Source organism: Hirsutella rhossiliensis, assembly GCF_020360975.1.
Source record: "Hirsutella rhossiliensis strain HR02 chromosome Unknown scaffold00004, whole genome shotgun sequence".
NCBI classification, from domain to species: Eukaryota; Fungi; Ascomycota; class Sordariomycetes; order Hypocreales; family Ophiocordycipitaceae; genus Hirsutella; species Hirsutella rhossiliensis.
Genome location: NW_025408670.1, coordinates 2,914,952 through 2,937,213, shown reverse-complemented (window position 1 = coordinate 2,937,213; position 22,262 = coordinate 2,914,952). Strand labels below are relative to the sequence as shown.

General features: G+C 51.4%; 5 protein-coding genes across 5 annotated transcripts; 4 read left to right on the top strand and 1 right to left on the bottom strand.

The window, feature by feature from the left end:
- Positions 1 to 942: 942 nt before the first annotated feature.
- On the top strand, positions 943 to 2,576 carry HRG_04560 (reverse transcriptase (RNA-dependent DNA polymerase) domain-containing protein; the record flags this gene model as incomplete). Its single annotated transcript, XM_044863031.1, has 3 exons — positions 943 to 1,760; positions 1,854 to 2,295; positions 2,382 to 2,576. 3 exons carry the CDS (start codon positions 943 to 945, stop codon positions 2,574 to 2,576), a joined length of 1,455 nt encoding a protein of 484 aa, XP_044721645.1.
- Positions 2,577 to 5,852: 3,276 nt separating this feature from the next.
- Positions 5,853 to 7,970, top strand: HRG_04559 (uncharacterized protein; the record flags this gene model as incomplete). The annotated part of the gene is made up of 6 exons (XM_044863030.1): positions 5,853 to 6,248; positions 6,333 to 6,573; positions 6,661 to 7,177; positions 7,226 to 7,280; positions 7,323 to 7,387; positions 7,448 to 7,970. 6 exons carry the CDS (start codon positions 5,853 to 5,855, stop codon positions 7,968 to 7,970), a joined length of 1,797 nt encoding a protein of 598 aa, XP_044721644.1.
- Positions 7,971 to 13,348: 5,378 nt separating this feature from the next.
- Positions 13,349 to 13,777, top strand: HRG_04558 (uncharacterized protein; the record flags this gene model as incomplete). Its single annotated transcript, XM_044863029.1, has 1 exon — positions 13,349 to 13,777. One exon carries the CDS (start codon positions 13,349 to 13,351, stop codon positions 13,775 to 13,777), a length of 429 nt encoding a protein of 142 aa, XP_044721643.1.
- An 814-nt stretch (positions 13,778 to 14,591) lies between these two features.
- HRG_04557 (uncharacterized protein) lies at positions 14,592 to 15,080 on the top strand (the record flags this gene model as incomplete). The annotated part of the gene is made up of 1 exon (XM_044863028.1): positions 14,592 to 15,080. The coding sequence occupies one exon, from the start codon at positions 14,592 to 14,594 to the stop codon at positions 15,078 to 15,080; it is 489 nt and encodes a 162-aa protein (XP_044721642.1).
- A 519-nt stretch (positions 15,081 to 15,599) lies between these two features.
- HRG_04556 (uncharacterized protein) lies at positions 15,600 to 17,532 on the bottom strand (the record flags this gene model as incomplete). Its single annotated transcript, XM_044863027.1, has 2 exons — positions 15,600 to 15,713; positions 16,066 to 17,532. 2 exons carry the CDS (start codon positions 17,530 to 17,532, stop codon positions 15,600 to 15,602), a joined length of 1,581 nt encoding a protein of 526 aa, XP_044721641.1.
- Positions 17,533 to 22,262: the final 4,730 nt, after the last annotated feature.

Genomic DNA, 22,262 nt, shown 5'->3' with positions numbered 1-22,262 from the left:
GAACGGACCTGTTTTCGGCGATACGCAGGAGTACGTGCGTATCAGGTGGGCCCATCACACAGTACAGTACGTACGTATCTGGTACCGGTACTTTCAAGCTCGGCCGGCAGGGAACCTGGACGGGACTCGGATGGGATCAGCCCTTTTTCCGTCTCCGCAAAAGTTAATACCTAATAAGGCGAGACAAGGCGATTCGAGTGCACGCAGACTTGACGAGGACAGGGAGAGTGAGGCCTGGACTGTACTTGGGCGCTGGTCCTGCAGCTCCCTGCGGAGGCCCGACCAAGCTGCCGCCGCAGTGGTCTGCTGGTCCAAGTATTGAGGTACCCACCCTTTTGAAGCTAGGCAAGTCTCCCGCTAGCGGCATAAGACGGACCAACGGGGGAGGGAGGTGTGGGTGATGAATCGCCTGCTCTCTGCTCCATCATCACCGTGTAGATCACCATGTAGAAATCAAAAGACGTTGCAACTCGATCTCGGGTGAGACGCGCTAAGAGGCCACTGGACCTTGAATAATTTCCGTCCCCATCGACGTTTGTTGCCTTTTCCCGCCTACAGCGTGGGTGCAATGGATCTGCGCTGTCTAATTACCAAGTCAACTCGTTGATCTTGTGCTTATTAATTATTTCCTTCCCAATTCCCCTGCCCTGGCACTCTCGTTGCGGAATGCTGGGCTTCGTCATGCTGGGCCTCGTCATGCTCGAGCCTACCCTACACCACCCGAGTTTTCAGACGTGAGCCCACTATGAGAAGAGATCGGCCGTGGATCTCGTTGCTGCCTTGATTCATGACATCGAGGAGGCATTTGCCTGCAAGCAGGTTGCAACATTGGTGACTTTGGACATTCAGGGCGCCTTCGACACAGTCCTCCGCAACAGATTGATCCTTCGCCTACGGGAGCAAGGGTGGCCACCGAACCTCGCGCGATGGGTCGGCTCGTTTATGCAAGACAGGTCGGCACGCATCCGCTATCAAGATATCGCAACGAATTCATCGCCTCTCCAGTGCGGGCTGCCACAGGGATCGCCAGTCTCGCCGATCCTCTTCCTACTGTATACGGAACCAATCTACCGCTTGGGCAGCTCAAAAGGGCGTTTCGGCTATGCGGACGACACTGCCATCCTTTGCGTCGGCGATAGCCTGGATGAGACGTCCGCCGAAGCATCTCATCATGTGCGTGAGCTTGTATCGTGGGGCGCCGCCAACGGGATCTCCTTCGACCCTGAGAAGACAGAAGTGATGCACTTCTCTCGAACGACGCCCAAGACGGCGCCGCCAGTGCTCCATGGCGAATTTGAGAAACGGCCGGGCCGGGCGATGCGTTGGCTCGGCGTCTGGCTCGACAGCACTCTGTCTTTCAAGACTCATGTCGAGAAATGGACGGCCAAAGCGCAAGCAGTCGCCTTCCATCTCAGGAGACTGACAAACACCAGGCATGGTCCTCTACCGAGCGCTGTGCGACGAGCGGTCTGCGCTTGCGTCATTCCAGTGCTGCTCTACGCGGCGGAGGTCTGGTATCCTGGTTCTACGCGCCCGCGCTGGACCAAGCCGGGCAAGGAAGGACCGTCCAGGATCGGACACCTCGTAAAGAAGATGAGCAAGGCACTCTACACATCTCTTCGGGCTATCCTGCCAGTGTGGAGAACTACACCAACGAATGTTCTGCACCGGGAGGCAGGGATACCGCCGGTCCCTCTGCTGCTCGAGGCGCGCCGGACTGCATTTGCTGCGCGTCTCAAATCCCTGGACGAAGCTCATCCGCTCGTGAAGCGCACGTCGAGGCCAAAAGCCCCTATACTGAATGAAATGATCAAGCTGAAGTACCAAAAGCAGCCAAAACCCTTCCGGACTAGGCTGCGGCGCTCCGACGAATTGCTACCAAGCTGCCCAAGGCCTGCCTTGCTGCAGCGCGGATTTGTCGAAGAGCAGACTGCGCCTCTGCAGAGTGCATCGAAAAATGAGACGGCGAAGAAATTTCGCGATTGGCTCCAGGCACTATCGCCCCGAACTCTGGTCGTCTATTCCGACGGGTCCCGTTCTACCGAAGGCCACGCCGGATATGGCTATGTTGTTCATCGGGACGGATCCACCGTCTTGCGCGACAAGGGCCGTCTCGGGCCCGCCGAGATTTTCGACGCTGAGGCGAAAGGTGCGTTGGAGGGGTTGAAGGCTGCGGTGAGCCTTCCAGAAACTGACCGCATCTTTGTCTGCCTCGACAACCTCGCGACCGCAACATGCTTACGGGGCACGCCGAGCGACTCCTCGCAAGAGGTCTTCCTTGAGTTTCAATCTTTGGCGCGAAAATACGGAGCTGTGGAGGTCCATTGATCCCCGGCCATGCTGACATCCCAGGCAACGAGGAGGCTGATGCTCTGGCAAAGGCGGGAGCATCACTGCCAGAACCCGCTGATAACGTCCCGACGCTAGCGCACCTGCGAAAGATTGCCCGACAGCAGCCGGAAGAGGCTTTCAAGGCCTGGTGGGAAGCCTCTGCGCCGGAGCGATACAGAGACCTGAGGCTTAAAGCCACAACCAGCTGCCCGTCAGAATTGGCGCTCTCGGCCCCTGCTTCGTAACTTGCTTGCAGCAAGAACCCACCATGGGGATTTTGCTGACTACCACGAAAGGTTTGGTCACGACAATGCGCGACTGACGTGCTCGTGCGGAAGACGAAAAGAGCCAGCACACATCTTTTACTGCAGAAAGGTTGCGCCACGGCATCGTATGCGGCTTGCACCTTGGCCGGCTGCAGCCATCAACCGCGCAATCGGCAAGGACTTTGACAAATTCGTCAGGCTGGCGAAAGCGAGCTCCTTCTTCGGAGGGATCTGCCCACGCCACTAGACGGTCATCATTCTCCTCTCTCACCCTACCTTTACCCCTGCGGAGACCTGAGCGACCAAAAGTTGCTGGACGGAAAATACACTAAACTAAACTAAACTAAAGAGCCCACTATGAGACATGGCGCGCAGGGCCTGCCTATCATGCCGAGTTGAGACAACAGCGATAGACACCTTCCCATCTCAAGTAAACACACAAGACTATGAGTATATCCATCGGGAAAGGCGCCAGGGGTCGACATGTGCCGTGGCTCTGACCAGGCCCTGACAAAGCCCTGGAAGGAAGACCCTCAAAAACCGCAGATGCTTTATGCCATGGCGGACTGTATTCCAAGTGAGTTGCCATGACGGTTGGAGGCCCCTTACCTAGACTGAGCAGCATGCTGTTCATTTGCCGCTCAACTGCTCCCCCAAAAGGGAGCAGCAAGTCCCCTGCTGGTGCACACGCGTCAGAGTCTCAGCCGCATGCCCCGTGGCCAAGCTTTGATCCAATTGCTCTGCCTGCCCTGCAGCACGGTGCCCATTGGACCCCGTTGATAATGCGGAGCGGACCTCGGCACGTGATTGTGCCATGCCTTGTCGTGCCATCTCGGAGTATAGACGCCGGAATCCTGGAACTGGTTTGGACGCCGATCCAAGGACACGACGACTTGTGGAAATCCCCCAGACTAGAGATTACACAGGGACATGCAATGTAACCGTTGCAACCTGTTCGACCCATGCATACACCTGAGCGTTTTATCAATCCAGGTTTCTGGCTCTTAAGAATCCGGGTTTGCCGTGATGAGTTCGTCCGTCCAGGTGCTCGGGGGAAAAAATATGGAACAGGGTCCTTCACATGGGCTGAGATGAATAATGCGGCTTGTTTCCCCTTAACCATCTATTCCCCCAGGAATAATGAATAGTGTTTCGATGAAATCCATTGTCAGCACATCCACGCAACTCCGTGTACCGCTTTCTCGCAGCAGGTCTTTCGGCAGCAGCCGGGGAGGGGGATCCTGATTCCACCCTCATTGGCAGTGCCGCAGACCACTTCCAAGGGCGAGATAATTGTCGCGAGTCAAAGGCACAGACTCTGAAGGAAGGAGAACCTTGGGCCAGCCATTGGCAAGACGGGACTGCAGAGTGCAGACAGGCCCTGTGGGGCAAATCGTGTTGTGACCGAAGTCAACCCTGGTGCTCTCGATGTTGCCAGGTCTCTCGACAATGAGAGGGCAAACCATTCTGTCCACCTTGGACAAGATGAACGACACAGGTAACTCTGCTGCGAATCCCTGGACTCTCAAGGCTCCCAGTCTTCATCCGAGGAGTGCCGAGTTGACCATGGTTCCAAGCCGGTTCGACAGTCTGCTGAAAGCAAAGCCCACAGGTGCAAGAAGGGAGGGAAATGGTACAGCGCTGGAGCCAAGACCTTGGCATTGACGAAGTCGATACCATGGTGTTGCCCACGACCTGCATGTTCATGATGAGGGCTGGCTTACCGGATGTAACAGTGCCCTTAGGCTATTACTCAGACACGACGCCCGTCAAGCGTTGTTTGTGCCACCAGATTGGTTCAGTCAAATAAATAGATTGTGTCGGCCTGTTAGGTGGCATGCCACTTAGGTCTTTCTGGGCTCGGGGGTACATCGTCAGGTTCAAAAGGAGTAGCCGGGGAGACGTAAGATAAAACTTGCATTCTTGCCTCGTCAAGTGCATCTTGCCTTTGACCAGCCTCCATAGAGAGAGCGTTACGAGCGACGAACAAACTCTCAAAAAGCAAATACTTCTCTCGGCGGAGGATGCCACCCGAATGGACCGAGTGCGAAATTCGTGTTTCGCTCCCAACGCTGCCTATTACCCCTTGATTACTTCAATCTAAAATGTCCAACTCTTGCTACCTACACTAGTTCCTTTGATGATCCCATCCCCGGCCGTGTTCCCGGGCCTGAACCTTCGAGGAAAGGGGCTTCAGCAGAGCTCGTACCATTCGCCCAAGCTCTTTGTTCATGGGGTGCGCTCCGGTGAGCCGCATTTTGGCCCTTCCCAAAGCCAGCTGAGAGGTGTGAGCTGCGTTGATGTAGACAGTATTGAGGACGTAAAGCTATGCCAGCTTCATTAGACCATAGACACAGTCTGGGTGGCCCGGCCCTCGCCACGGGACTGTTGGATGAGTTTTACCGTTTCCCGACATAGTGGCTCGGCCTGGTCGAATCTGTACTGCTTCGCCGCGACCCATGAGAACCCCAAGATGGTTCTCAGAAAGGCTCTTCTTACCGGCGTCGATGCCTCACACCAACAACCTCTCGGCCTCTTTCAGCGACCCTATTTCGACTTGGCTTTGACCAGGTAACTCGGGGTCCCTAGCGTCCAGGGGTGTTCCTTGCCAAGCCATATCTGTCTTTCAACATAAACTTCAGCGATATAGGACTCGGCTTCCTTCAAGCGTCCAAGGTCAAGCATGGCCATGGCGAAGTTTGACTTGGTTGTCAAAGTGTCGGCGCGAAAATCGCCCAACATATACGACGGTGAGTGGTAACTCGCCTTCTCCATGCAGGCGCAGAGAGATTGCTGGCGGCTGTGGAGTTGAATTTCTGACATATGTACAAGGCATTACACGACGCATACATAGACACGATGAGTTAGTTATAGTCACGAAACCAACGTGTGCCAATAGTCATGCCTAAGCCTATCATGTTGCATCATGCACCTCGACCCGCGGGCCTCTTCTGCCCCACAATGCAGCCCTGAGAGCTCCAGTGGCCCCCCATTACTCGCTATTCCTCAATGCAGGAGTCGAATCCTGCGATGTGTGCGGAATAGTCCTCGTCATTAGCCGCTTCAGGCCTGGTTCCCTCCCTCCACTTTCCGCTCATAACCGGTCGGTGGGACACCTTGTTCGCTCGAGACTGAGTCGGATCATGAATTGCCACGTATATTAACTGGTCCTCGCGCGCCGGCCCCGTCCATCCGAGAACCGTCGCGCACTCCATGGAGCCAAATTTAAGCTGTCAGGCTGCACATCTCATCGACATGTCCACCACCAACTCTACCACGCTCTCTAGAGCCGAGGAGGAAGCGATTGATGCCCTCTTGAGCCGCGCCAAGAATGCTAAGCCTCAGCCCAACCCCTCTCCCAGCGACCCAGTGAGGCTTCCCGGCTTCGGGCTGCCTTTGGGCTATCTGCCACGTCGGCGAGACCGCTTCCCCGTCTTGATGGGCGTGGAGAGAAAAGATTGGGCGGCGAGAACCCTGCTCGTCCGCGAAATCTGCATGCTCAAGTTCATGGAGGATATAACGAATAAGCCAGATTGGTGGCATAAAGTGCGCGACCCGACCATCTCAGCAAACTGGATCCAGGAGGTTCAGCGAATGAACTGGGGCGATTACCGGAAACATGGTGACTTTACCCGTGCTATGGCTGTTTCGGTGAGTTGGACTTGATATACCGGGGTGCACATGGATCCGGCCGCAATGCACAGGGAACCTTTTTGATCGCTAATAGAGTTCCAGTGCATCCAAGAGCTCTGCAAGAAGGCCTCCTTCTACGAAGATACAGGGCTCATACCCGTCCTGGACTATTCGGCCTGCGTCATCAAAGCTGATAAACTCATTTCTGAGAGCCTGAAGGAGCGTCTCGCAAGTGCCATCGGCCCCCTGGAAAAGGTTCCTGAAAATCAGAAAGACTGGCATCCTGGCAGTGACGGAAAAGTTCTGGACCTGGTTCATCCGTCTCTCTGGCCGCTATTGTACGGCCGGTCCCGAATCCTGGAGCATCAACGCATTGGCCTTGCGGATTCTATGACCCATCGCGGCAAGGGGGTCGTCATTCCCAAACCAGGCAGGTCGGAGTGGAACATCCTCGATGATGACTCCATTCCGTCAATCTCGACCCGTTTTCAATGGCTGCCGTGCGACGTTGCGTTGGACGAAAATGGACGAGCCACGATTGAGAGTTATATCAACAATCTGCATCCCGACAGACACGCCGAGTTGTATCCCATCATTCAAGAATTTATCACGCTATCTCTACCGGCGTGGGACTTTATCCTTCGCTGGGTCAAAGTGTTTCCCATTCAACGACTCAAGACGGGCAAGGTGGACAGACACCGGTCGATCCCAGATGCGATTCCCGAAGAGGGGGATGAAGAAGGCGACGGCGACGGGACGACTGAACAACAATCAAGTCCGTCCTCTGATAGGAGGGCAAAATTGCACAAGAGCTTCGCTTTTGATCGCCTCGAAAAAGACGATGCCGAAGAAAACGACCAAGAGAACGACTCCGAGGATAGCCAAGATGATAGCCAGGATGACAGCCAGGATGATAGTCAAGACGATGACCAACAGGACGACTCTGAGTACTTGGAAGATATTTTCATTGGAGTCTCTGACGGCGACGACGCAAGTTCTGGCGATGACGACCCCAGACCATCGCATTCTCGCCGCTTTCAAAGCAAGAGGGTCAAGGTTTCTGGATTCTTCCGCAAAGCATCCCGTATACAGGTCATTGTCAAACTTGCTAATATCCACCTGACACCTGACAAACCTTCATACGATGGCGGCTCCTGGCACGTTGAGGGCCAGCTGAACGAGCACATATGCGCCACCGCCCTCTTTTATTACGATAGCGAGAACATCACAGAGTCTCGCCTCGCCTTTCGCACGCCGGCAAATGCCGAGAGATTGAGCAAAACTCTCGAATATGAACAAGGCGCCAAGAGGTCGATTGAGAAAGTGTTTGCCATCCGCAGCAAGTTGGATACGCTGCAAAGTATTGGAAGCGTCCTGACCCGTCGTGGACGTGCTATATTTTTCCCGAACCTCTTCCAGCACAAGGTACAGCCCTTTTCTCTGGCTGATCCGTCGAAACCCGGGCACCGCAAGATACTTGCACTATTTCTTGTCGATCCGGCAATTCCAGTGATATCGACGGCCAACATTCCGCCGCAGCAAAAGCATTGGTACGATCCCAGTACGTCCGCTCCGCTGGCAAAACCAGCGTCCTCTCCGGAGAGCTCCGATTTAGACGACTTGATTGAGGAGCAAGAGGCGCGAGTACTTCGGGAGAAACTCATGAAAGAGCGGACGGTATTGCAGAAAAATACAGAAAATGAGCTAAAGAATGTGGAATGGAGCTTTTGCGAGCATTGAGAGAGAAAATCCCCGGACTACAACATGGATGTGTACCAGATCCTCCAAGATATTTGATGTTTGAGAAAATACGTACGACGAAATGATGCTATTCTTGATTGTCCGGCTATAGAACTGAGGCGATGGCGCTCTTTTCAGACCTTACGAAGATCGAAACAGAGACGGCAAATATTGTCGTCGCTTGTAGAGCCTGACTTGGCTTCATTAGTACCAGTTGAAACCATTTTTCGTGAGATCGAGGTACGACATAAACAGTCTTGGCCATGAGGTGGCTAGAAACGCCGCAACTGTGCTTGTTGTCGGCGGGAGGTGGCGCACCATAATAGCCTCCGATTCCGTAGGAGAATCGGGGAAGCGCTATTCTTGGAAGCTGGGCGTGATTGCGAGCAATGTCGATATCTCTGTATCGTCGCGTGTCAACCCCGAGGTCAGTACGGTAGATTTCGAATAACGGCCGAGGCATGGAGGCACAGACCTTGGGAGGCGTCAAGAAATAAAGGATTGCGCTTCATGGCTGCATTGCGAGACAGCTGCACTCTATATGTCACACTGAGATATAGGCCACGCTACGGCCTGCACACACCAATCAGCCATAACTGTCAATTACGCACCAACTGTAGGAGCGCGTTCCACTTTTGAGTGGTGCAGTATATTACTGTGAGGAAACCACTAGGTTGTGCAGGCAAAAGTGAAGTGACATTCCAACAGATGACCTGGAAGTAGACCCTATATGCCATGGAGGTGCCGGTGGCAGCGGACAATTACTAACTTATGGTTGTTATCCATTCAGAATCAAAGTAGTATATTATAAGGAAGCGTTTATGGTCCGCTGATTATAGCTCCTCTTTCGGTAAGGTTCTCTAGCCGTCAACTGAAGCATTTGGCTTCCAAAGCGACTGAATTTCCCTGATAGCGGCCTGACTTTTCCGATATCGATCGACTAGACTCCCAACCTATGAATTAACGTTTTCCTTCACAGTAGGGCTATTAGTCGGCTAGTCCATCTTAACTAGTTCGAAATCTAAGACCGAAAAACGTTATTTGCATAGTAAAACTGTTAAGCTGGTAAAATACCGCTACACCATGCAAAATGAGGGCACCCCCGATAGAGGTGTTACTAACGCGTATTATAGGCCCTTGTCCTGACAAAAACATATTAATAAGACTAATATCTTCGAGCAATACGCCCCCCGTCCTAATTTCCTCGAATAGCTGCCTTAGCATCTCGCATAGGTATATTTTAGCAAGCTAGAGCATTCTTTCGTTAAGTATCATAATGCCTCCAGTATTATATAGATAAGAGCTAATGTGACGTTAATACTAGCGAATAAGTCGACCTTTAAGGTAGCGTAGCTTATTGTAATAGCGCTGCTTGGTCTCGAAAAGGTACTCATTTTCGGCACCTTAATCCCTTTTTTAAAGAATAATACTCCGTGTTAGTCTATAAATGTCTCCGCCTTTTAAAACTAGTCGAATGATATTTTGGTTAAGTAGAAGTAAGGTGGATAAGACATCGAGCCGCCTCGACCGTGAAGAGTGAGACTAGAATTAGAAGGCCACCTAGATATACATAAGTATAGCGCGGGTCTGAACTACTAAAGAACTTACTAAGATGCCATCGTCAAGAAAAAATAATGGGTGCAGAGAAGTTGGAAATTTTCGGAAACGCTGACGAAAACGTGGCCGAAGCTGTGGTTACATGTCGTGTGTCTCAGTCACGCATCGGGGTGAGCGTCTATAAAGAATAATTCAAGCTCACACTATGCTTAATGACGCATTATACATAACTCTGGATGTCTCAATCACGCATCGGGGTGAGCGTTTATAAAGGATAGTTTAAGCTCATAATTTGCTCAATGACGTATTATGCATAACTCTAGATCTAAGGATCCTTAGCCAGCGCTATGGATATCCTCTAACCCGCCTGGTGCTGCTAAGGCATCCGCTAACAGAGCAAAGGAATCTGCCATTTTCCGCCCTTAGCGATCGACTATCTAAGCACCATTAAGATTCCAGCAGAGATATCTAAGACCGTCACCGTAGCGTATAATTTTATAACCTACTAGGTGGTGTCAGGTCTCGTCTGCGTTAGCGGCTCGCCAGACTTGCTCTCTATAATAGAAAGCACGATTATAGGCCTATAAGCTCCCTACGACGGGTAATAAATATCCCTCACTCTACCGCTGGCGAATCCCTTAAACTAAAAATCTATAAAGAGTATCTCGAAGAGGATATCTAAGCCGATACGCGGAGTAGGTTGCTATAACTAATCTAGGCGATTGTCTAGTAAGTAACCCTATTTAGTATTAGCTTTAAACTTATAGACGAGTAGTGAGACTTGCATGGGTTAGAAACAAACGCGCGTATCTTATAAGACTGTTAGGTGCATTCCGCTCTCTAAGCTAAGCTTCGAGCATAGAGCGAGTTAAAGATATAAGTAGTTTAATTAAATAGTACCTTACACCTAAGCTCCCCGCCTACCGGTAAATAGTAGTTAGGGCGCCGTAATACCGCCTTTAGCATGGTTCTATTATTTAGATTTCGTGCGAAGAGCATCGTTTATTCGCCTGACTTTCGACTTCCATTCAGCTCCGCTAATCTTTATACCTATCCACCCGCTAGCGATATGTACTATCTTGCGAATCTAAAGCTAGCTGCAAAACTGAAACGCGAATTCCATCCCCTTAACTGCGTAAGACCGGTCTCTAAGTCACAAACAAGGATATTAGCTAATAAGGACGCCCCGTGATTAAAGGTATATTAATTTACTACTAAACATCACTGTAATAAAAGTACTAGCAATTTGGGCCTACATAAATAAGTATATTGCTCTGGTTGCATCCCCTCGTTATCTTCCTGGGCCGCCGCGGCTGCTTATTGCCGCTGGCTCGTACGAAGAGGGCTTCGTCAAAGCTACTTACAGCGGCTTAGGAAGGCGTTAATGCGGGCAAGTCATATTACGGCTCTAAGAATTGCGTAAAGCGTTGTAGTCGAGAATTGGCTGTGTAAGGTTTTCCTAGTGCTATCGCCTGCGTGGCCCGTATCTGCTTTGTATCTATATACTGTGGGGCCCGTGACCGGAGACCGGTCTTACCGCAGCCAAAGGGATAGGTAACATGCAACTTGGGTCAAGACCTAGTTGCAGAGGTGTATTTCCTCTGGCCAACTTAGCCTTTGAGAGGGCTCTTTAACCACTCTTATTGGTAGAGGTCTCTTAAGACGACCCTCTTGGAATTCCCCACATGCGACTAGCTTGCATCTATGACATGCCGTTTTTTTTAGCTTCCATAGCGAATTGCATACGGGACTCGGTATACTTAGATTCTTAGGGCATTGCTGAGCTTAACTGGATTTTCCTATAATTTAAGAACAAAAGATGCGCCAAGAAACACGGTTACGATTGAACATATAAGTCGACGCGTGGTGGAGGTTGCCCGAAGTAGGGGGTGCCTAAAGTTTAGGGGGGTGACTTATTAAGTCAGACAGTTAAAGGGACGAGGTTTGTGTGTTTTACCTAGACTGATATGTAGCACTATATATATATGATACCCTTAAATGCTAACTTAGCTATAGCATCCTCTCGCGGTCGATGTAATAGTGGAATTCTAGAGCTGTATACGAGATAATAGCAAGAAATCGGGGGGCGGGGGTATAAATCGCTTTAGTTATAAAAGAATATTCTTTTTTAAGTTAATATCGATTTTATTCCTATTAAATTACTACTCTACCTATAATATAAAGTTCTCACCCTATAGAAAGAGTAATAGGTAGCTCTTAAATAGGTGTTTAAGAGCGTATATAGAAGTGATTAGGGGCAATAAATTAATATAATAAATAATACATACCCCTCTTCTAGCTACGCGAGACCTAAGGAGGTATTATAATATATAGATACCTCTTCTAGACCCTGATATAGCTGCTAATATAACCCTGCCCTAATGGTCCTAATGTTCTAATACGAAATTGCAACTTCCCTTAGCCTCAATGCGTAGAGATAAGTTATCCTTATGTTGACGTGTGTATGTGGCTCCTTGGGCCCTGCTTGCACGTCTAGACATCCCTTACCTAATTGACGGTTGCTGCCTAACAGTAGCCCAGCCACCATTTGGTATTCGCATGTCTCTAGGAGTTAAGACACTATTCGCGGATAGGCCGGCCTTCTATATAACCCTAGCATGCAGCGGAAAAAGAGTCGTATCCTATCCTGGTCTCCTTTATATAAATATCTATAAGGCAACCGCCTAATGTTAATCCTACCGTCGCAGAGTCATCAGCCTAGCATCGAATCTTGACGAACTAGCTAGCCTTGCTAGGTAGTATGGTCACGATGAAATCTCGAACTACTTTTGCCTTTCTGTCGCTCTTTGCCTGGAGCTTTTCACTAGTCATATCTGCCGAACCGAGAGTCAACCCTAACGACCCTCGTTTTCGCCAGTGGAAACCTCGCGGGCCTAATGACGGTGGGCTTTCCCCCTATAAGCTTGTAGGCCCTAACTAAGCATATGCATAGTTCGCAGTGCGTGTCCGGGGCTAAACTCGCTCGCCAACCACGGGTTTCTACCACATGATGGAAAGCAGGTCGACGCGACAACTATTGTTCGCGCATGCTTCGAAGGCTTCGGGCTATCGCCCGAAGTGCCCGCAATCATCGTCTTAAAAGGCTTACAGGACGCCGGGCTCAATCTTAATAGCAAATTTTCCTTACATGATACTGACAGAAAGTCGTGGAAAATCGAGCACACCCGCAGTCTCTCACGCGAGGACCTCTTTCCGGGCGGCCCCGAGCCTCCAGCGCAGAGCACGTCATTTTTCCAACAGCGACCGTGGAATGTCGCTCTTGGGGTACTAAGAAAGTGTGGAGGGAAGGTAAACGCGCTCTGCTTCGGGAGAGCACACGCTGCCCGGGTCCGAGATGGAAACGTACGCCCACCGAGGACGCCCTACGACATGTCGGCTGCTGGCCACGGTGCCGTAGAGCGCGCTAGGATCACACTTGCTTTGGGTGATAGGCACGGCGCACCACTCAAATTCCTCGAGTCGGTCTTCGCGAAAGAGAAGCTTCCGTGGGACTTAGGGTGGAGACCTAGAGCATTTTCGGGTCAAATTAACGAGATGTTGAATTTCGCAGTGGAGTCACAAAAGGCTGATAAAATCTTGCGATGTACCACGAATGGTAGAGTGGCCACGAGATTTGTAAGTTTTCCTTTAACGAAGAGTGCACACGCCGATTTAACCAAGACGATAGGACATCATTAGGTTATTTGAGTCGAGCAAGCCCGGTTTTATTAATGACGTAAAGAGTCTTATTAAGAAGGCTGGTTTCGCTAAAACAAATTCTATCTTCGCCGCATTAGATGGGATTGAGAGGGAGAAGCAGCATGGGACCAGCTCGTCAGCGGAGTGCAGAAACGACGCGAAGAACCATCCGCATCCACCCCATCCTCTTCATCGAACTTCACCTAAACACCAGCACGGAGGTTACGGAGGCGGGCACCATCACGGCGGGCACCGCCCCGGAGGCTACGGAGGCGGGCACCATCACGGCGGGCGCCGCCTCGGAGGCTACGGAGGCGGGCACCATCACGGCGGGCACCGCCCCGGAGGCTACGGAGGCGGGCACCAGCACGGCGGGCATCGCCCCGGAGGCTACGGAGGCGGGCACCAGCACGGCGGGCACCGCCCCGGAGGCTACGGAGGCGGGCACCACCCCGGAGGCCATGGTCATTACTGACGCCGATATCAAGGCTATGCTCGAGCGGACATGGACGACTATTCGGGCTTGCGCGGATGCGAGAAATAAGATTTAGAATAGAAATCTATTCTGATTTAGTTAGCATCCTCTTTTTTAAACGTAAAGTTATTTTATACTATAATCGCCCGACGTCGTTCCTCGAATTAGGCTCAAAAGCTTCATCGTTGAGGTCTCGGGAGGGCATTTTCGACTTCCCTAGCATTGATGTTGATGACAGCAGGATAGCGCGAGAATAACTCGGGAACCCCAGCGGGATCAATTGGCTTGCAAAGCGAAGCGACGGTCGTGGACCTCATTGCTAATTTTCAACGTTCCTTGGCTAGGATAACTTACACATTTAAGGGCGCGCAGCAATCAGCAATACCTTCAGCAGCTATAATTAATACTCTAAAAACTCTTATGGCTTCGCAACAAGATTCTCAAACTTCGCAGGAAGCTATTCCAGCCGTGAATGGCTTCGAAGAAACCCTTTTCAGTCGTAACCACTGTCAGCGCGAGCAGCCAATTGACTGCACGGTCCGACCGAGCCCAAACGGGGCCCCGAATGCACCCCTTTCCACGTACCCGAGCCTTAGCCTCAAGTCCAACCTCTTCTACCAACGCCGCTGTTACTTTTCCAGCAATTTATACCTATCTTCCTAGTAGAAAGACGGGTTAGGTACACGAATACAGGCCCTCAGTCGGGTCCAAGGGGTCCAAAGCAGCGCTATTCACGAGAGTGTAGTTGGAGTAATACTTATCTTGCAGAGGTATTTATTTGCCTTGCTACTCTTATGTATATGGGCTTGCATAGGGATACAAGAGTTCGAGACCATTGGAAGGCTCCCTCATCTAGTTCCATGCTCCTAACGCACCCAATACTACAATTTATGTCGTTCAATAGCCTCCATGTCTTCCGGTCTTTTGGCGCGCTCTTCGCCAAAGTGACGTCCCCTATTGCGTCCCTCATGGAAAACGAGAACTTCTCAAAGTTCTACCGAGAGGCCTATGGGATCCACATCAACATGCGGCTTTTGAAGTCCTGGTTCGACCTCAAGGCACACAAGCAACCAGGATGGCGCATCATCGAAATTGGCGCGGGAACCGCTTCCACCACTTTGCCAGTCCTGAATCAGCTTGGCAAGGACAGCGAAATGTCTCCTCCCAGCTTCTCACACTGGACCTTCACTGACATCTCTGCCGGGTGGTTTGAGAATGCCAAGAACACCCTCCACGACCGGAAGTCTCGCGTTGAGTATAAGGTTTTGGACATTGACAAGGATATAGTAGTAGTCGTCACGGCCCGCTATAGGGGCTCGATAAAGATGCCTCGGATATTTGCCGTCATTTCTAGCATATTGGACATGACGTGGCTGTAAAAGACATGACAAAAGCAGTTGCAGAGGCGAGCGGCAAGACTGTTGTCTCTCTTCTCGACTACGATGAGCCAGTTGTGGCATTGCAGGGGTCCCATGCGTGGCTTAAGGACGCAAGTGCTCGCCAACTCTCCTGCGAGGTCGAAATAGAGCCATTTCAGAAGCCCTTTGGCATCAGTACCCTTATTTAAGTAGATGGCCATGGATCCGTACGCCTCGCCCGACTCTTCGCCACCAGGCCATACCATCTTGGCGATCTTAGCATTATTCTGAGCATCTGGTGCCTCGACTGCCCAGGGTAGAATGTTCCCATCTGCAACTAGCACTCTAACTCGGTTGGCGTTGTCAACTTTCACCGGGTAGAGCTGGTCTCTCATGAGCCCTGACCCGGCCACGGCTGTCTTCTCCGCTGCTTCTTTATTGAGCCTTAGTTCTGTCCTATCTCTGCAGACAATTCTAATGCGCCGGTGTTCTTAGCACCCTTGACTATAGCTGCATATCGCCAGGTGTCCTGTTCGTCCTTCAAACCCATCTCGTTTCAATGACCTGTCGGATCTCTCCGACTTCGGCCTTGCTCCATTCCTGGTCCTTGGCTCTACACGCGTCGACGGTGCAGTGAGGGTCACGGTGGAGGCCCTTGGGTTTATGCGCATAGACAAAGGGATGTTTTTATTACCAGCACGGATGGGTTCGCAAAAATAAAAATAAAAATTAGAGACGTGTAGTTTAGAGGTGAAAAGGCGAAGAGACTAGGTATGGCCCTCCAATTCACAACCGCAAGTGAGGGGGGATTGCATCTGAATCCACTTCCCAAGTACGGTTTATAATTCCATTAACATGCTTGAATTATTCGCATACATCAACGAGAATGGCAGCGCGTGGTTAGACTCTTCGAAATCCATGAGCCTACACTAACAGGCACATTCCAACCTGGTGTGGATCTCCCATCGCCTTCAGGATGAAGTCTCTCGTCATATGACTCGGATACGTCCAGCCATTCATGGTGGTAGATGGCTCGCTCTGCGATGGGAAAGCCGTCGATCTCTCGCATCCACATGAAGACATTGCGCGTGACCATGTCAGAAAGGTCCATTCTTGGATGCAATCGATGGCAATCAGGCACAAATGCAGCTTCGCCTGTATCTGGCCAAGGTAGGTTTGTCGTGTCGCGGGATAAGGTGCAAATGTTCTCTGCTTCTTGGATTTCATTTCTTCCGCCAACGCAAGTCCATCTGATCTTTGAGAACCTTAGCCCATGCTTGCCTGGGCACAGCGCATGAGTTCGGACATCAAGGTTCAAATCCTCGATGGCTGTTGCGCCCGGTGGAGGGTATGGGTAGATTGGAGGAGATCTCTCCTTGTAGGCGCCTTGACAGAGGTACTCCAATCTGCATTCATCAGCACGAGTGATAGAGTTTGTCTCGTTGGGGAGGTAAGAGACTGGCTCCTGAATGAATGACAGGACAGTTCCTGTCCAAGCTGCCTCGTGGAGGTCAATTCGGTTAAGGCCGAGGAGCCCATGAAGATTCCTCAAAAAGCTCTTGTGGGCACCGGTAATCATGGCCCCGAGCCAGAGGAAGCTGAGACGGGGGCCTCGAATAAAGAACATGCAGGCAAGTATATGAAGGTCCTGGGCGTACTCGGACTGCAGAACGGCAATTGTGCCTTGTAACCATGCTCCACATACATTGCATGGTATTTCAGGTTCGTAGAAGAGACTGCCCAGAATGGACTTCATACCCCAAGAGTTGCAGCTGAGCGTTAGCAGCCTATCCAGTTGCCGAAGATCTTGACCCCAGATCGGAATCGGCGAGGCCATGCTCGAGGCTCCCCCATAACACATCTGGGGCGGCGGAAGCGAGACCCTTCTGCAGTCGAGATTGGCCAAAGGAAGGAGAAGGGCCGCTGCCAGAGCTGCGCGATTCTGATCCTTGGCCGAATGAAGGGCCGAATATTCTTCGATGTAACGCACAGCAGCCTCGAAAGACGGAGGGAATCGCGAAGAATGGGCTGCGTTTTTTGAGGTGCCAGATAGAAGCATGGCAGGCATCGACTCCAACGTCACGGTCCAGGGCGACAAAAGTTGGTAGCGTTCGTGGGGGATCGAGGCTTTCCAGCCTGCCCCGGGGGCGAGAACCGCGGCCCACCAGCGCGCGGCGTCGTCATTCACGACACGCAGTTCCACAACAATGGTTGTTGTGTCCTCCGATGCATGGGACTGGTCGCCTGCCCACCTGGCCTGAATGCCGGTATACTCGATCGGGGCCGCGCGGGGAATGATGACGGTCCAACGCGCAGACAAGGCATAGGCCCATCCAAGCATCAGCACAGCGAGGTGATTCCCCCTGTTTCCGAACCATTTGGGGAATCCGACGTTCGGGTCGTTGGTGATCAGTACCTTTGTAGATTTCCCAATGGATGGATTCATCTGAAAGCGCTGCTCAAAGGAGGGCATGTCACAGGGTCCGATGGCGGGCTCCCAGGTAGATATAGCCGTTAATAAGCCGGAGTCGTCGAGATCCAACCCGACGGGAAGGAAGGGATGTTCAGGGAAAAGACTATCCGCGGCAAGGCAGGGCGAGGGAAGTCGCCGGTCTTGACAAGCTTGCTTCCATAAGGCGAACCAGGTCCTCTAGCCTCTCTCATAAAAAGCTTTGTAGACGGCGTCACTCGGCCGAAGGGCATCTTCCATTTTCGGGGGGATTAAATCGGTTAGAATGCAGCGAACCGAGATTCTGCAATGCTTGTGCGCATGGCATTATGTGGTGGTGGTGAGAGCAACATTTGTTTCTTTCAGGGAGCGCTTTTGCGTTTTTGTTTTCGAGCCCGCGCGGACCATATCCCCCTGTAAGGCCCATTCTTGACGCGCGACACCGTGGATCAAATGGTCACTCATGGTAACTTGAGCAATTTTTTTTTTGCCAAGCACAATTGAGAGGCACAGTGACGCTGCGTGGAGAGGCAAGGCATGGGAGACAGACCATTGAGGAGCAACTCTGTAGGGATGTATTGAACGGGAGGAGTCACTGGAAGGTAGCTGCGCGAATAGCTTCCATTTAGCAAGAGGCAGAAGAAGTTGACGGTGCAGACTGCTCTCCTCGGTTAGAGATTTCGTGACATTCTCCCGAAATTGCGTTGTATGTCTTTTAAAATCTCTTGCGGTGAGTGAAGCCAGTCTCGATTTTTTCTTTTCCATTTCTCTTCGCACATGATGGAAGCAATCTGCAGCCTGGATTCTCTCTGATTGTGTTTTCATGTCGTATCCCACGCCAAACAGAGCGGCATCGTCATTCTTGTAGAGCTGAAAGGACATGATTTCTTCAGAGACAAGGTAATACCTGAGGGAAATCGTGAATAAGTGGGAAGTGATACAAGAAAAGAAGCTAGAGCTTGGGCAAACGAGCGTCAGCGCTGTCAAGAGGTCAGCGAGAAGGGCGTCAGAACGTCAGCAGGGCGGGCGTTTCGGGTCTTGTCTCTGACCAGGTGGGTGAGGAGAACCTCGGATATGGGGTTTACGGACTGAATAACCAATCAGATGCGAGGCAAAAGACCTTGGCCAATTAAGAGGCTTTACGTGTCCTCCGTGTGGTGTCTTGGTCCCCTGTGACGTGCATCTGCTGGACGCGAGCCAGGTACACCATTGTCCTAAACAAAGCACTGCCGCAGAAGCATATAACAGTCGACTTAACGACAGCGCTCAGACTGGTGCGGTCGAGTCGAAGTACTGCGAATGCGGACAGGTAGAGACTAAGCTGTGCTCCTCCTATAATGCCCGAGGTGGGATGAAGTGAGGTGTCTGATAAAGAGCAGGAGGATCGCGATGGAGAGAGCTGATCTTTTTCTTCTTGGAGGATGGAGTGATACAAGACTGTCGGATTGCCGTTCGTCGACGGAACCAGGGGCAAAGGGAAAGCCAGGTATATCTTTTACGGATACGTAGCCCGGCCCCAGATACGGGGAAGGGAGGGGAAAGGGGAGAGGGGGAGTGTGGAGCATGGTTGAGGCCTGAGGGTTTGGCCAACTTTACCCGCCCCCACCCCCGGATGGCGCCGCACCTTCATGTAATTCACCTTAATCTATGGAAAGACTAGTTGGGCTGATTTCAACGCCTTGCGGGCTCCTTGAAAATGATCCAAGTGCAACTTTTTGGTGGTGAGCTGTTATTCATACGTAATATCTGCCGACCAACTATGATCAAATTCGGCCCCGAAGTGTCCACACGACTTTCCAAAACCACTCATTCAACAGCTATGTGCGCTTACTCGGTTGCTGGGTCTTCGTGTCGACCCAGGAGACCAGCGAAGGTGCACTCCAAGTATGCTGGCTAAGGCACCCGGGGAACGTGCATGTTGGTGTCATAGAGAAACGTGGTTAGCAATAGCCCGCGGCTTGTAGCTATAATGCCAACCATCAGCAACTTAGACTCGTGAAAACATGTCGCATGTTTATTTCATCAAAGATGCTCCGACCACACACATACGTTGACGGGCGCCTTACCTCTTCCTCGAGTACCTGTTACTTGGATTTGCTAGATCCACACTCTTCTCCACTCGGCCACGTAAAAGTATAAAAGGTTTGACCGGTATTGCCATTCTTGAACAGATAGCAAAGAGAGTCAACGGTTTCGTATGTAGTCCATTCTTCTGGCTTCGTTTTGACTTCCTTGCTGGAGTGTTCGAAACGGAAATATCCTCTCTTGTAGTAGACTTCTACTTCGATTGCCGAGGGCGCATTTGCATCTCGAGAACTTGATGAAGCCCCATGACTGCTGTCGTCGACCGTAAGTTCTGCCAAAGAATACTCGACACTCGTAGTTAAAGACGAATGTTCCTCCTGGTAGTCGGTTTCGATCCCTTCCAGAACGACGATGATGTTTCCCTCTCGGTCCTTATCGACAACAGGATAGCTACTGTAGTCCACATGCTTGCCCTTCCGACCGTGTTCCGGGCAAGGCTTACAGACAACCCAGCCAGTGTGATTAGGCACCAAGGCTGAAGGTATGTAGTGGAGGGTGGAACCGCAAACTTTGATCTTCTTCCGACAGCCTTTGGCAGCGCAAGTTTCCTTCTCATGCACATTGTTCCCATGGCCGCAGGCCCTGCAATCACCGCTCAAGCTGGACGATTTCATCGGTGACGGGTGATAGGCAGAGAGAAAACAATAGACGAGCTGGGAAGTGAGTTGTCTTATTTGCAGAGCATCGCGAGAAAAAAATCACTAGCAGAGTAACAAACGACTCTTATATATATTTGCATTCATGGTCCAATGATCCGACTCTATGCTTGTTGATCATATCCGCTGATGCGCTGGGGTCTGTCTACCGCTCGTGGCCCTGCAGCCTGCCCCTTTTCTGCCCGTCTGCTGCCCCATTGCCTTGATCCTCTCCGGAACAGTCAGGTCAAAGGTCGTGTAAGATTTATATAGTGCAGTTGAACATAATAGTCAATCTGGCGCATCACTTTTGCTTATGGTACATCGGCACGATAGACCTGCCGCTCACAGGTCGTCTCAAGTCTCAACTGCTCTATGGTCCAGACCGTGCTCCGTGGAGTGTATGGCCGTCAACCCTTTGGAGGGCGCCATATGTGGTCAAAGGCCTTTGCCAGCTAGGTTCGGCTACTTGTAGCTGGCCAACTTTCTAGACTCTTTGGAGAACCGACTTTAGAGCCAAAAGCGCAGTGGAGAAGAGACAAGTCGCAAGCAAAACAGCACGCTCGCCTTAAATCAGTACCTCATCGCCCAAGGCGTGGACCCAAAGTCAAGGAATAATAAAGACAACCTCTCGCATAAAAGGTAGGTAATTCGGCACTGGCAAGACCTTATAGGTCCGTCGAGCCTCTTGCTTATTGCATGCCCTGATATCGCTAAAGCATTCGCGTAAGTATAAAAATTCTCTATAGATGCTATCGCCACCTCCGCTTCCCCTCTCTTCCCTCTCCTCCCCTCCTCAGCTCCCTGCACCTCCTTTCAGCTCCTCCTGTTGCGCCTCTTGCCAAGAGATATCCTCGAGACCTACGAAATCCAGCCACGCTTCGCGAAGTGTGGGGGGGAGGGACGAGCGTGACTTGGAGGAACGAGCGTGAAGCGATAAATGTACAGGCGACGCGAATCGTACCTCGACCATAATACGCAGGTAGACCTCGACATAGTGAGGCTTGTTCTCTTGTTAAGCTGGTTGGCGTTGCGTTGATGATTGAAGAGCTTCCCATGCTCCATATATATATATATATCATGTCGGCCCTTTGATCGCTGTCTTAGAAGAGCCGACAACCTCAACCATCTCTACTCCCAGCCTGCCTCTCCCTCTCGCATCTGCAATGGCAAATCTCAAAGCCATGCTCCTGTAACATTATTTTCCATCGCCTGCTCGGCTATTGCTTTGCCTGCCGTGTTTAAAAGCATTGCGTTGACTTCCTCCACGATACTCGCCTGCAGCCATGACCACAGCACTTGCCAATCAGCAACCATGCTCGCCTCCAGCTAAGTCCAAAGAGGCGTCGGCATGCGACCTGCCGCCGAGAGCAGCCTCTTGAACTTGGCGCTCATCGCTTGGACTGTCATAAAGTCCGCGGCCGTGCGCGAGAGCCCAGTGTATTTAAACCGCTGCGCGTGCCAAAATTGCCGCGGGTCACGAATGTCACTCTTTAAGGAAGCAAATCCCGCTGTTATCTGGCACACTCGTCCCCTGTCCTGTTTGCTAGAATTCTTTTCTTTAGACAGACGTATCTATCGTTTGAACGGAGAATAGTATTGCATCTGCTGACGCTTTGCGGCTGGTGCATCAGGATTCTTCAACGAGACGTAGGTCTTATATCATAGCTGCTTGTGTTACACGCACTCATAAGATTTCGTAAGAGTACACGTGGGCTAGTCGACTGTTGCTAGGCTCACTGTCTGAGACGGGCCCATCGTCCGATTCTACGGCGAGCTTCCAAATCTCGGAAAACCACGTCGATGCAACGGTTCGGATGGGTAACACTGCCAGGTCAGTAGAGGACGATGGAAAGGGCGGATATATATTACTTGCAGGTTGGCCTTCCTAGCAGTACCCTGTTTCTGACTGTGAATCAAAGAGAATGGGTTCACAAGGAGTTAACTGAAGTCTCGACCCGCCCTGGGTGACGGTTCATTTATGTTTATTGACCAAATTACCACCTAGTCCGAGTCGGACATCCGGCTTCACGA